This window comes from Pelodiscus sinensis, chromosome 29 (assembly GCF_052426305.1).
Source record: "Pelodiscus sinensis isolate ZL-2025 chromosome 29, ASM5242630v1, whole genome shotgun sequence".
In the NCBI taxonomy this organism is placed as follows: domain Eukaryota; kingdom Metazoa; phylum Chordata; order Testudines; family Trionychidae; genus Pelodiscus; species Pelodiscus sinensis.
In genome coordinates, this window is record NC_143080.1 from 6,362,426 (window position 1) to 6,377,601 (window position 15,176).

Below are 15,176 nucleotides of genomic sequence, written 5' to 3' on the forward strand. Positions count from 1 at the left end.
TTAAGAAAAAGGAACATGAGCAAAATGGCATCAGTGAAACCGCCTTCTCCTGTGGCTGGTAGTGCGGGGGGGGGGGGAGGGGGGAAGCTGGGATTCTGAAGGAGGCCGTGGGAGGGTGGGACTTGGCATTAGTGGGAGCTGGGGAAAGCCTCCCTCCCCAGAATGTTTTGGAAAACCTTCCTGTAAATAAGCAGCAATAATCACCCGCCCTTCCATAGCACATGTCATCCCTGAAACTCAAAGTCATTTACACAAGGAAGGTCAGTGTCAAACTCTGCATTGGAGAGGGAGAGTGGGGCGCAGAGGGGCTCACTGAGGAGGGGGAACGGGGCGCAGAGGGGCTCACTGAGGAGGGGGAACGGGGCGCAGAGGGGCTCACTGAGGAGGGGGAACGGGGCGCAGAGGGGCTCACTGAGGAGGGGGAACGGGGCACAGAGGGGCTCACTGAGGAGGGGGAATGGGGCGCAGAGGGGCTCACTGAGAGGGAATGGGGCACAGAGGGGCTCACTGAGGAGGGGGAATGGGGCGCAGAGAGGCTCACCATAGACCTGAGCTGTCAAACAAAGAGGCCTACACTTATGTAGTTACATGTCTAACTAGCCACACAAGCACCACTTTGTTTTCAGCAGCGCTGAGCGCTCGGCTCTCCTGGAATAAGTCAAGATTTTAGTGCTTCACTTTAGTAGGTTACACTGCCAGAAGGAACTACTGTGATCAGCTGGTCTGAGTGCCTGCCTACTAGGGATATAATAGTAGAGTTGATTAATCAATTAACCGATAAGCAAAAGCTTATAGGTTAAGGCTACATGCATTTACAGGAAGTCCCCGGGTTACGTACAAGATAGGGACTGTAGGTTTGTTCTTAAGTTGAATCTGTATGTAAGTCGGAACTGGTACATATTGTAGGGGAAACTCTAGCCAAACATTTCTCCAGAGCTCAGTTTTATTCTCCCACACCTCACTTCCCTCAGTCCTTTATTCTCAAGCTGAGGTGTCTGCTGAGAAAAGCCGCTCCGCGTCTCCCTGGAGACTATAGACTAGTCAAGTAACCAATAAGAATTCGCAAGGTTACCCGACTATTCAGTTAACCGATATTTCACATCCCGATGCCTACCAGAGCTGCCCTGTAGTAATTCCTGCATCCGCAGGCATGTTTGTCAAGTTTGGTCTAAGTGACTCACCCGTGTTCACCCAGAGCCCAGAACTGATTTCCGGTCTCCTGGCCCTGTACCCAGCCTGTCAGGCCACAACAACGCCTCTTCAAAGAGGTGACGAGCCAGGTCTTTGACTTTCTAGCTTCTACAATTCCATCAAGTCAGAGATGTAAAAGACAAGCCCATCTCCCAGCATGTCAAGTCAGAATCTCCAATGGAGGATGAAAAAAAAATCGGGACTGGCTCTCTTTCACCATTAATTATGGCAAGCCACGCCCCTCCCCACCATGTCTTCCAATTGTAACCCACACACCTAGGCTACGTCTAAACTACATTCCTTCTTCAAAAGAAGAATGTAAATGAGGCCGATCGAAAATTCAAATGAAGCGTGGATTTACAAATCTCGCGCTTCAGTTGCACAATTGTGTGAGAGCGCTTTTTCGAAAAAGGGTTTTTCGAAAAAGAAACCGCAGTCTAGACTGGGTTCTTTAAAAAAAAAAAAAAAAAAAAAAAAAACCACCTTCTTCGAAAGAACCCATACACCTCATTTTTTCAGGAGTACAGGTTCTTTCAAAAGAGGATGGGTTTTTTTTTTGAAAGAACCTCATCTAGATTGTGGTTTCTTTTTTGAAAAACCCTTTTTCGAAAAAGCGCTCTCACGCGATTATGCAAATGAAACGTGAGATTTGTAAATCCACACTTCATTTGAATTTTCGATTTGAAAGAGGAATGTAAATGAGACCAATCGAAAATTCAAATGAAGTGTGGATTTACAAATCTCACGTTTCATTTGCATAATTGCGTGAGAGAGCTTTTTCGAAAAAGAAACCAGAATCTAGATGGGGTTCTTTCAAAAAAAAACCCATCCTTTTTTTAAAGAACCTGTACTCCTGAAAAAATGAGGTGTCTGAGTTCTTTTGAAGAAGGCTTTTTTTTTTTTTTTTTTTTTTTAAAAAGAACCCAGTATAGACTGCGGTTTCTTTTTCGAAAAAACCTTTTTCGAAAAAGCACTCTCACGCAATTATGCAAATTAAAAGTGAGATTTGTAAATCCACACTTCATTTGAATTTTCGATTGGCTTCATTTACATTCCTCTTTCAAAGGAGAAATGTAGTTTAGACATGCCTCTGACATGGTTCACTATCCCATGTAGTGGCACTTACACCACTTACGGCAAGAGATAAGAACAAGTGAGCTCTTCAGCTGAAAGTGAGAGGCAGCTGGCTTTAGTGCTCAAGCTGTAGATGCTCCAACACTAAGCTCTAGAGGTCCCAGGTTCAAATCCACCTGGTGATGATTACATAAGCACAACCGACTCACTGGGATTTCTTTGCTGCTCTATGATGCTATGTCAAGATACCAGAGTATCTTGAAATAGCTATCCCACGTCCTCACAGCAAATCTGTTATGTCGGGCTCACTATTCTGACATCTCTGTAAACCTCATTTCTACGAGGAGTACGGGGCGTTTCGGAATAACGCTTTATTTTGAAATTTGGTGCTGTGTAGACAGTGCCAAATGGCAAAATAAGCTATTTCGAAACAGCATGGAAAGAAGATACGCAATTTGTGTCACTCAAGTTGCATATCTTATTTCAAGTCACGGTGCTGTGTAGACGCATCTTGAGTATCCATCCATATGTGGCCTCCCCAGGGAAACCCAAAGACCACTGTTGCAAACAGCAGCACAGAGTTTCCTTCCAGCTGCTTGGCAAATTATTCCCCTCCACCCCCTAGGAAATGTTTTGATGACAATTATATATTCAAAAAACACCCTTGATTTTTGACATTAAAATGTAATTAAAACATTTCATTAAAAGAATCCAAAACTTTAAAACCGACCTTGTTTTGGGAGGGAGGAAGGGAGAAGGGGGGATGCGAAAAATATCCAATTAGTTAAAAAAGCCACTTTCCAATGGGAAAAAAAAAAGGTTTAAATGGAAATTTTAATGCAACCAATTAAAGGGAGGAGGCCCTGATATTCCTCAGTGGTTAAGGGGGCAAAGGAGAAGGAAGAGATTGGAAGCCTGAGACTTTATTATATAAATATCACACAGCCGAGGCCTGGGTTCGCCGGTGGAATGACCTTGAAGTTAGAAAACTAACGAGAGCGATTATGCAATGAGCAAGCAGGTCTGAGCATGGCACTTGAATAGATGGCAGCTGACAGATACCCTGCACTCTTAGACACCCTTTTCTTCTGTGTTTAAACTCTTAAAATGACTCTCCAAAGCTACTTTATTGCTATTGATTCAGGGAGCAAAACCCAATTGATCTTGGTTGAAATGAACCATTTAAAAATGCCTGTCTATAATAGTGATGAATGGCCCTGCATGGGATTCATCTCGGATGCACCCCATTTCAAAAGTGGGATTGTGTCTCCTGGGTCGGTTTCAGAGTCCTCCCTCGGCAGCAACAGACCCACCGAGCGAGCGCTCTACACCAGCAAACGCGCTTCCCTTCCAGGTAAGAGTGACACCTAGGCTAATTTGCGTCAGCAGTTTACTGCCCAAAAGACCTTTTAGGAAATCAAGAAATTAAGTGGGCTGGTGTGGAGAGTGGCTGAAAGTCAACAGAATAATAAGGGCTCCGCTAGGCAACGTTCCTGCTAATCATTTTCTTCCATGTGCAAAATACATTTTGTTACGTGCACCAAGGCATATGCAGATGTGCACCACCAGTCGACACACATGCGGATGGCTGTGGGCGCTCTGCTAATCAGCTGGGAAGCACCCAGATCTCTCCGGGGAGGCTGCTCAAATGCACAGCCACTAGGGCTTGACTGTAATTTACAGGGTGATGAGACTCAATAAGAATAAGGCAGCTCGGGTCAATCTGTAGAGCACGGGTCAATCTGTAGACCCGTATCGGGTCAGGTCCCAGGAGATCCTAGAATCCTAGAACTGGAAGGGACCTCGAAGGGTCATTGAGTCTAGTCCCCTGCCCTCACAGCAGGACCAACCACCATCTAGATCACCCCGATAGATGCCTATCGAACCTGCTCTTAAATATCTCCAGTGATGGAGATTCTACAAGCTCCCAAGGCAATTTATTCCAGTGTTTCACCACCCTGACAGGTAGGACGTTTTTCCTAATGTCCAACCTAAACCTCCCTTGCTGCAGTTTAAGCCCATTGCCAGAGGCCAAGGAGAACACTTTTTTCTCCCTCCTCCTTGTACCACCCTTTTAAGTAACTGAAAGCTGCTATCATGCCCCCTCTTGGTTTTCTCCTTTCTAAACTAAACACGCCCAATTCTTTCAGTCTTCCCTCATAGCTCATGTTCTCTAGACCTTTCATCATTTTCGTTGCTCTTCTCTGGACCCTCTCCGATTTCTCCACATCTTTCTGGAAACGTGATGCCTGAGATTTAGATTCTCTCCCCTGATCTGCCATTAATCTGTTCTGTGACACCGAACGAGTGACACTGAACGTATCACGCCGCCTGTTGTCCTTCCCGTAACCCAGTCAGTATTGGACGGCACTGATCCTTGCCCTTCATGGTTAAGTGCAAACGGCTCCTTCAGGCTCGGCACCTAAGGATCGGAGGGAGCCCAGAGTGGGTTCTCGGGGGTGGGGTTATCAGGTGTTCACGAGGCTCCAGGTCCCATTGCTTTTGGCAGAAGCTGCTGACCTGTAAATCTGGCCCAACCCATGGGAGTTTAGCACTTCTGAACGCAGCGGGTGGCCCAGAGGCCAACTCCTGCCAAGAAGGGAGCATCTCAGCTCCCTTTGAAGCCAAGCAGCCGGGCAGATACCCAGGAGCCATGGCCTGAGTCTGTCTGTCCACGCAGAGCAACTGGTCTCCCGGGCCAGACCAAGAGTCACCCCCCTGGCTAACGTGCTGCTTTTCGTCACAGCCCCCCCCCCCATCTTTGGAATGTTCCTTTCTCCCTCCCTGAGAGTGGAACGCAATAGACAGGATTCTGCAGAGAGCAATGAGCATCACACCCTTGATGCTGGGTTGTCTGCCCCAGCTGGCCCCCCTCTCCCGACACCATCCCCTTGCGCTGGGGAGGAGCCACGGACATCACCGGTTCTGGCCTGAAAGTTTCTGGGGCCCCCAGAACAACTCACCGTGTTGAAGTTGGGGAACAGGTTGAGCGGGGACGTCCCATTGAGTCGAAAGGTCAGGAAGTGCTTGATGTCCAGTGGCGGGTGCAGGGGTCGCCCCGGAATCGGCAGCGAGGTTAAGAGGGGGCTGCTGTGCCCAGCCGGCCCTACGCAGAGAGGGAAGGAGACACACCATTGAGATCGGTCTTAGGTAAGCCAGCTGAAAAAGGGCAGAGGGCGCCTCTTGTCTGTTTGAATTTAAATGTTGCTTTGGCTTTTTTGGTTTCCAGTAAATGAAATGAACCGTTATACCATGAAAAGGGGATTTTTTTTTTGGCCTTGCATTGCTGCAAAATGTCCCCCCGGGACACCGAAACTTTTCAAGCCATGATCTTTTTGCTTACGCGTGTCATCTTAAATACCAGTTTCCCCCACCAGCTCTAATAACCAGCCCATGATCCCACTACCCACAGAGAAATAATGGACCTCTCCCACTCCAAGGGCATGCTGGGTAGCAATCGGGGGTAATTCTCAGATCCCGGTGCAGGATTGGGGGTCTCTGATTATAGACTTCTTGGGCAGGGACTTGGACTTGGTTTTGAGTCTGATTCCACTCCAAGCCCTCTGACACCACTGTTAAATATGTAACAGCAAAAGGCCCTGATGCTAAAAATGCTATTTCTCCAATCTCAAAGGCCACAGAAAGGCTCTGGGCCTGTTGTCGAAACACGACCCTTTTTCGAAAAGTCTCTGGCGCAAAAGAAATGTGACGGAACAGACCATGCTGTAACCAGCTCCCTAACTGCCCCACTCCGCCCCTCATTCTCATTTGCACCACTCATCTGCCCATCTCCAAGCGCTGTACAGCAAAGGGCAGTAACTTCAACCCCATCCACAGCTGGGAAAAACAGAGGCGCAAAGACATGAAAGAAAGGAATCGGGTGAAGTTCAATAAGGACAAGTCCTGCACGTGGGACAGAAGAATCCCAAGTACAGCAACAGGCTGGGGACCGACTGGCTAAGCAGCAGTTCTGCAGAAAAAGACTGGGGATTGCAGTGGAGGAGATGCCGATGAGGAGTCAACAGGGTGCCCTTGTAGCCATGAAGGCTAACAGCAAATTGGGGTGTATTAGGAGGAGCATGGCCAGCAAATCTCAGGATGTGATTATTCCCCTTTATTCAGCTCTGGTGAGGCCACATCTGGAGTGTTGCATCCAATTCTGGGCCCCCCCCCCCATTACAGAAAAGATGTGGAGGCGTTCGAGAGAGTTAAGTGGAGGGCAACCAAAATGATGAAGAGGATGGAGCACATGATTTAGGAAGAGAGGCTGAGGGATTTGGGATTATTTAGTCTGCAGAAGAGAAGAGTGAGGGGGGATTTGAGAGCAGCCTTCAACTCCCTGAAGGGGGGTTTCAAAGAGGCTGGAGAGAGGCTGTTCTCAGGGGATGACAGACAAGGAGCAAAGGTCTCAGGATGCAGTGGGGGAGGTCTAGGTTGGATATTAGGAAGAGCTATTTCCCTAGGAGGGTGGGGAAGCACTGGGATGGGTTCCCAAGGGAGGGGGTGGAATCTCCATCCCTAGAGGTTTTTAAATCCTGGCTTGACAAAGCCCTGGCTGGGATGATTGAGTTGGGGTTGGTCCTGCTTTGGGCAGGGGGTCGATGACTCCTGAGGTCTCTTCCAGCCCTAGGATTCTATGAAAGGCTTCACCCGACATCCTGCAGAAGGCCAGCATGCAAGCTGGGAGTAGAACCCCCCTCTCGTCCCACTCCCTCCCGCTGCTTCTTCGTTAGTACAATGAAAGCCGCAAGAGCGAGAGTGTCCTGTAAAGACACAAGCGTCTCGGGCATCTACATCCCACTGGTGAGACGCTGACCCCAGTGAAATCAAAGGCAAAACTCTCCCTGACTTCAGCCAGGCCAGGGTGTCACTTGTGTGTGTCTGTCACAATCCCCCTCCAGCGTCACTTTAGACACGAAGCCTCCTCTGAACAGGCCAGGAGGGCGGGAGAGAAGCGCTTGCCTCACTACTCTGCCGAATCAGGCCTTCCGCCGATGACCGTTCTTGCTGTGCATCCCCGCGTCTCGCCCTGGCGGAGCAGGGAGCCAAGAGGAAAATCTGAAATTCCAAGTTGCAGGATGGTTGAATTTCAGAATAGAAAGCATGACACACTGGCCCTGCAGGCAACTGTGACCTCTTTCTGGGAGAATGCACAGATTCATTTCTTTCCCTTTGGAGGAGCTATCCCTGAGCCAGTTCTAACTCCAGGGTAAAAATTACAGTTTGCTTCGCCAGGCGTGCGTTGATCGAATTAATTCCAAAGTCACCCAGGAGGGAAATCTGGGAAAGCGTTTAAAAATAAACAAAAACAAATAAATAAATGGAAAGAAAAGGGGATGGGGGAGGGAGGGGACACAAACCCCAGCAAATAAAACAGCGCATAATTAACTTTCTGGGGCGTGAAACGGTATTTCTGCATCGCATCATCTGATGCGGAAGGTAGCAGCCAATGGGACCGGTGACCCCTAGGGAGTCCCCTGCATCTCACCCTTTTACAAGCAACACAATACAGGTTGAACCACTCTAGTCCAGCAACGTCTGGGGTCCAGCATGATTTTAGTGAGCCGGATGTCCACTTCTCATGGGTGTGGCCAAGTTTCCCGCAGTCCCATGAAGTTTGTTTACAGCCACCAGGCCTGATTCTCAGTGTTCTGTGCTGTGATTTAGCTCGGATTTACCCCTACCTGTCTTCTGAGAGCCCAGGAAGTAGTAGAAGCATTGATGATGCTAGATGATTTAGTTGGGATTGGTCCTGCCTAGAGCAGGGGGCTGGACTTGATGACCTTCTGAGATCTCTTCCAGTTCTATGATTCTATTATATTGATCTGTGGTTTGGCAAATTCTCTGATGTGACATTGGCCAGGTGCCGAGGGGGCTGGATTAGGGAGGTTCAACCTGTTCTAGACCAATGAGTGGATTCGGGACTCGACCGCAAGGGCGTCAGTACGTCTTCGAGATGGGCTTGGTTTGCTTTGTTATTTCTCAAGAACACATCATGAGAATCATAGACTCCTAGGGTGGAAGGCTCTGTCTATACTGCACAGTTATTTTGGAATAAGCTATTCCGGAACAGTTATTCCAAAATAGCTCATTTCGAAATAGCACGTCTACACTGCAGGGAAGCCTCAAAATGAGTCTGAGGCAGGCTTCCCTAATGTAGACGTGGTATCTCGATTTTGAGCACCAGGAGGAATAACATAGAATGGCCTCCGTGAGGGGCTATTTCGAAACAGAAGCAGTGGAGCGTCTACACATGCCTTATTTCGAAATGGCTATTTCGGAAGAGGAGTTATTCCTCACAGAATGAGGTTTACAGAAGGCGGCATAAGCCGTTCGTTATTTCAAAATTATTTTGAAATAACGGAATGGCTGTGTGGCTGCTCACATTGTTACTTCGGAAAAACGGCCGTTATTCTGAAATAACGTTGTGGTGTAGACACACCCGAAGAGGTCATCGAGTCCCGCCCCCTGCCCAAAGCAGGACCAATGAGGAACGCAGCCTGCAAAACCTCGCTACCTCTGTGGAGGGGGAAGGGGCTAATCAGCGACTTGACAAAGGCAAAGCCACTGCTAGGCGGGGGTAGATGGTGGTTGCTAGAACAGCCCCTGACGTGTAGGGCTGGGAGGCATTTCTGCCCCAAGGCGAGCGCTAGACAGTCGCCCGGTTTGGCCAGGACTGTTTTCAGAAGCCCCTAGGAACCAGCTCGCTCTGTCTGCTGGCTGGGGGGGGGGGGGGGGGGGGGGGGAGGGAGAACTTTAAGCTTGCGTGTACATATTTTGCTGGCTCAGGGACTTGGTTCTCACTCCCCTGAGACAGTCGGTTACCTAGACGAGCCACCCAAGTTTGTGCGGGGTGTGGTAGAAACCCACATGAGATGGTTCCTTCTTTGATGGGCTCCCCCTCGATCGATACCAGGCAGGCAAAGAGCAGGAGACAGGCCGAAGAGCAATATTCTTATCCCCATTTCACAGAGGCGGGAACCGAGATCCAGAGAAGTTGGCTTGTCCGAGATCGCACAGCCAATGTATGGCAGAGCTAGGAACAGACTCCAGACTTCCTTCCAAGACTCTGGGCAGCAGCTTTCACACAAGATTCTCTCCCCCATCGTGTCTGTCAGACTGATCCCACAGGCCAGACTCCTCTCACAACAGAGCAGTGTTATCTAGTGGTTAGAGCCCAGAGGTGTGAGCCAGGATTCTTGGGCTCTTCTACCTGCTTTGCCATTGCCGTGTTCCTTGGGGAAGTTACAGCACCTCTCCAGGCCTCAGTTTCTCCAGCTGTCCAATAAGGATATTATTATTAGAGGCATTCAAATACTGTAGAGGGGCGACAAGTGGGGTATAAATGCAGAGGGAGAAAGAGACAGAGATGGCATCAAGTCTAACCCCCTGCTCAAAGCAGGACCAACCCCAACTAAATCAACCCAGCCAGGGCTGTGTCAAGCCGGGACTCAAACACCTCTAGGGATGGAGATTCCACCCCCTCCCCAGGGAACCCATCCCAGTGCTTCCCCACCCTCCCAGGGAAATAGTTCTCCTAATATCCAACCTAGACCTCCCCCACTGCAACTTGAGCCCATTGCTCCTCATTCTGCCATCTGCCACCACTGAGAACAGCCTCTCTCCAGCCTCTTTGGAACCCCCCTTCAGGGAGCTGAAGGCTGCTCTCAAATCCCCCCTCACTCTTCTCTTCTGTAGGCTAAAGGAGCCTAGTAAACATGCCCCTATAGTGCCATGTGTCATGGCTGGCACAGTGTGCAGAAGTAGCGAGGCTTCAGAAGTGAAAGGGTTACACAGAACTACTCTCCCCATTTGGGGTCACCTGTGGAGTGACCGTCCACTCAAGCCTGCTTAGAACTAAAGTATATTTCTCTGGGTGGAAATTGCTTGGTTCTGTCTCCAGTGCTTAGACAGTCCAAGCAGATCGCAAGACGAATTGTGTCTCTCCTGTACCATGGTGGGTCTGTAACCCGGAGCCTCACAGAAAGAGCCAGGCTGATGAGCTATCCGGACAGCTTGCCTCATTGCTTCCACTCCGTGCTAGCCCGGCCTGTGCCGAAAGGTTTTGAAAGAAGACAATGGCACCGGTAACAATGCTTTTCCCCCATCTAAGATAGCGAGGCAAGGGGACGCTCATGGGAGCAGCAAATCCATCAGGGTTGGAATTACGGGAGCGAGCACAGCTGTGAATATGCAAATAATTGCCCACGCTTCGTGAGTTCCCAGAAAGCGGCCGGCAGAGCCTCACCACAGGCAAGCGAGGCAGGGAAGTGTTATCTACCCCTAGAAAGGGAAACCGAGGCCCAAGCGGTTCTGTCTTAGGCTATGACTACACTGGGACGGGTTGGCAACAAAAGTGCTGTCGACATGTAAAAGTCGCCCAAAGTGACAACTGGTCAAACCGTTTTTTCTGCATCCCATTATCGACATTTCATGGCCACATTGCTAGCTCCCCTGTTGACAGACAGAGCAAGTTGTAGGGAAGTATCCAAAAGGGCAGCGTTAGAATCATAGAGCTGGAAGAGACCTCGGGAGGTCATCAGGTCCAGCCCCCTGCTCTAGGCAGGGCCAATCCCAACTAAATCAACCCGGCCAGGGCTTTGTCAAGCCAGGACTCAAACACCTCTAGGGATGGAGATTCCACCCTCTCCCTAGGGAACCCATTCCAGTGCTTCTCCACCCTCCTAGTGAAACAGCTTTTCCTAATATCCAACCTAGACCTCCGCCACTAACTTGAGACCATTGCTCCTCGTTCTGCCATCTGCCACCACTGAGAACAGCCTCTCTCCATCCTCTTTGGAACCCCCTTCAGGATGTCGAAGGCTGCTCTCAAATCCCACCTCACTCTTCTCTTCTGCAGACTAAATAAGCCCAAATCCCTCAGCCTCTCCTCATAGGTCATGTTCTCCAACCCCCTCATCATTTTGGCCGCCCTCCGCTGGACCCTCTCCAATGCGTCCACATCCTTTCTATAGTGGGGGCCCAGAACTAGACCCAATACTCCAGATGTGGCCTCAGCAGAGCTGAATAAAGGGGAATAATCACTTCTCTGGATCTGCTGGCAATGCCTCGAGTTTCATTCCAACCCACATGACTCTCCCGCAGAGAAGCTTTGCTGACGAGGGGCTTAGATGCAGCGGCCGCGGGTAAAAGATCTCCCTGTCTCCTATTGGCTCCGTGTGGGAGGGAGATCCCGGCCTTGGTTTGCTTTCTGATTCAGCAAAGACACCTCCGCCGGCTCGGTAAATACCAGGCCAACCGTCCTCGGGCTCAGTTCAGCAAAGCACTTACGCACCAACTTAAGTCCCATGGAAGTCAGGGGAGCTTAAACAGGGGCGTAAGTGTTGTGCAGGTACCAATGCAGTGCTAGGGCTGCCAAGAGACTTACCAGCCCCCTGGGCAAAGTGGGAGGGGGCCTGGCTCCATATCCCTGGAAAGGGCGGGGCCTGAGGTGGTAGGGGTGGAGCCAGGGGTAGCCCCACCCCCAGCCAACGCTTCAGGGACTGCGCAGGGCTCTGGTGGTGATTGAAAGGGCCCAGGGAATCCTCCTGTGAGCAATTCAAACCAATTTTTTGGCTTCCCAAGCCACCTTCCCGGCCATTCTCCGTGGGAGCGGCTGGGCTGCAGGGCTTTGCTAAATCAAGACCGGCATGCAGGACGCACGGAAAGAAAAATCGCCAGTTACCCCAGCTCTCGAGCGGGCTCCTTCCCCCAGGTCCATTCGCTCCTGCAAATGAATCCCCCCTCCCATCCCCCCAAAAAAACTCCCTTCCAACCCGATCTGTGTAGCAGGTGCAAGGGCGTTTATCCCGCACGTGCCCTTGTGACGCACCAGGATGCTACCGCAGCAGTGTCAATCCGGTGGGTTGGCCAAGGACACATTTCCCTGCGCTCAGTGCTGCCATGAACAACTGGCACGACCTCTACCCAAGGCATGTGGGGACGGCAGCAGTTTATTTACACAGAAACAATCTGGCTCCTTCTCTCCTTCTCTAGGCCAGCGGGTCCCAATCTCTCTCATAGCGCGGACCGGCAAACCCATTCACAAACTTTTGGTGGACCGGGAACAGTTTATTTGCATCTGTGCATATTCATTATTTGTATAATGATTATGCAGATATGCAAATGAAATGTTACCAGCTGGCCAAAAGCCCTGGACCGCAGAGCTGCTGCAATCAGCCCGTTCCAGCTCTGGCAGTCACCACGTGGCAGGCGGCTGCCGCAGCTGAAGCCAGCAGTTTGCAGCAGCTCTGGGGTACACCTGGTCCCCTGAGCCCTTCAGTGCCCTCCACTACCCCCTCAGAGCCAGCCACTGACCCCAGAGTCCTCTGCACCCAACCCTCCCAATGCCAGCCTCCCACCCTCACAGCCCCCCAGTGCCAGCCCCCATTAGAGTCCCCCCATTACCAGACTGCCAACCTCCTGCTTCCAGAGCCCCACTGCACTCAACCCTCCCACCGAGCGCTCCCCAGTCCCCAATATTAGCTCTGTCCCTAGAGCCCCCAGTGCCAGCCCTGCTCCCATAACTCCCCCACTACTAGCCCCATCCCCAGAACCCCCCAGTGCCAGCTCCCCACCCGATGCCCCCCCGTGTCAGTCCCCACCTCTTAGAGCTCCCCAGTACTAACCTCACCCCCAGAGCTCCCCAGTATTAGCTTCATCCCCAGAGTTGCTCAGTGCCAGCCCCCTGCCTCTTAGATTCCCCCACCCCCCAGTAACCCCTAACACTAGCCCTGTCCCCTTCACCTAGCCCTGCGCTGCCTCCCAGCCACCAGCTGAGCACTGCTGCCTGGGTCACAGCTGCTCTAAGGCTGCCGTGCCGGACTCCGTGTGGCCCTCCTGCTGTGCAGCCAATCGCTCTTCTGCGTCCGGGAGGAGACCCCGCCCCTGCCCAGCACTGGTTGGCTGAGAGTGGGGCAAGACATGCCTCTCCCAACAGCTGCAGGGGGAGGGGCTGGGCAGCGTACCTCCAGAGCCACCGCAGCCCGGCAGCCAGTGGTTCGTGGCCCGGCACCGGTCCACGGACCGGCAGTTGAGAACTGCTGCTCTAGGGCAGCAATCGGCAACCGAGGCTAAACTGGGCCATGGGGGTGGCCCTCCTCCATCGCAGCGGGCCTCAAGACTGTCATAACCGAGATGGTCTCCCAGGAGGTAGTAGTTCTGCTCCCTGCACTTGGGTTCCTAGAATTTGTGGGCGAGGCCGATTGAATCATACCAGCACTGTGACTGGACGCAGAGGGAGCGCACGGCTCTCAGCCAATGCTGGGTGCAATCAGCCCCCAACGTACCTTCCGTGCCCTGGCTTATCATGGGGCTCCTTTTATCGATACAGATGGAAGCCAGCAGACTCTGGCAACCCCGCATGTTGCAAAAGGTCTCGTGGGGCAACAGGCTGCCCACTGCTCTAGTCACTCCTCGCTCTCTCTGTTGCCTCTCCACTTCTCTACCCCAGGATTGAAAATCTCTGCCCTCCCTCCCGGCGCTGGAGTTGAATTTCACTTCAACTACTTTAACCAGACCTTTGGGAATGGCTCTCTGTCCCCTCCCCCTACAGGCTGGGGCTCAAAGCATGAGCTGGTGCACGGTTGCCATCGTGCTGGGAAAACAGCAGAGCACCCGAAAGAGCACTGAGCCTTTGAGGATTTGGCCCAGATGATCAACAGCCCACTGCATTTTTAGCAGCAGCTGGCAGACTGCAACTTCCTGGAGGTTCCTTACAAGTCACTCCGCTAGACCACAGCTGTTTGGGGCCAGTATTCCGACGTCTCCACCCCACAATAGGCAACCGGGCTGGCTTTGGAAGAGGTACAACAAACTGCTCATATCCTGCCATGAACTCCTCCGCACAACTCACGGCAGGATGGGGACCAGGGTACGCTCTGGTTTCTCAGAGCACAGATCTCTGCAAGGCGCTGCCCCGGATCTCTGGCGGGGGAATGCTGCATCTACATTCGGAAGCCATGTGGAACCCTTCTCCCCACATTTGTGGCCAATAGCGGGCTTAAATTCTATCTTTTTTTTTTTTTTTTGCTCAACAAAAAATCTCTGGTGTTCCCCATAAAAAACAAAACAAACAAACCATTATTGTTTGGAGTTCCTCGGTCTTAAAAAGTTTAAGAAACACTGCTTTAGGGACTAATCATTCAAAATGCCCAAGCCTCAGTGCTGTACCAACACTGAGGAAGGGAAGAGAAGGGTGGTTTTGTGGTTAAACCATTGGATTAGGACTCAAGAAATCTGGACACAGCCACCTTGGATCTAGGGTTGCCAGATGGTTGAACCAGCCAGGTCTACAGACCCACCTACTTCATAAGAACGGCCGTATTGGGTCAGACCAAAGATTCATCTAGCCCAGTATCCGGTCTTCCAATAGTGGCCAATGCCAGATGCCCCCAGAGGGAATGAACAGAACAGGGAATCATCAAGTTCTCACCCCGTCACCCATTCCCAAACTCTGACAGAGCTAGGGACACCATTCTACCCACCCTGGCTAATAGCCATTGATGGACCTAACCTCCATGAATCTATCTGGCTCTTTTTTGAACCCTGTTGAAGTCCTAGCCTTCACCACATCCTCTGGCAAGGAGTTCCACAGGTTGTGTGATGCATGAAGTTGTACTTCCTTTTGGTTGTTTTAAACTATTAATTTCTTTGGGTGACCACTAGTTCTTATGTTATGGGAAAAAGTAAATTACTTTTCTTATTCACTTTCTGCACACCTGGCATTATTTTATGGTCCTCTATCCTATCCCCACTTAGACTGGGACTTTTCAGCTTAGAAAAGAGGAGGCTTTTTAATCTCTCTTCAGAAGGGGTGGCCTGACAACAGCACTGGAACCTCTCCTTCTGTCACGTTAGCAAGTGTCTACACAGCTGCATTGCTGCGGTACTGCATCCTTCCTTCGGTAGCA

General features: G+C 51.0%; 1 protein-coding gene across 8 annotated transcripts in view; it reads right to left on the reverse strand.

Moving 5' to 3' along the window:
- LOC102463920 (zinc finger protein 385C) overlaps positions 1-15,176 on the reverse strand; it is a 222,168-nt gene that overhangs the window by 47,230 nt on the left and 159,762 nt on the right. For all 8 annotated transcript variants that reach the window (XM_075911606.2, XM_006130935.5, XM_025188595.3 and 5 more), the window contains one exon: positions 5,229-5,371. In XM_075911606.2, coding sequence (XP_075767721.1) covers positions 5,229-5,371 — 143 coding nt within the window. The remainder of the gene's footprint in view (positions 1-5,228; positions 5,372-15,176) is intronic.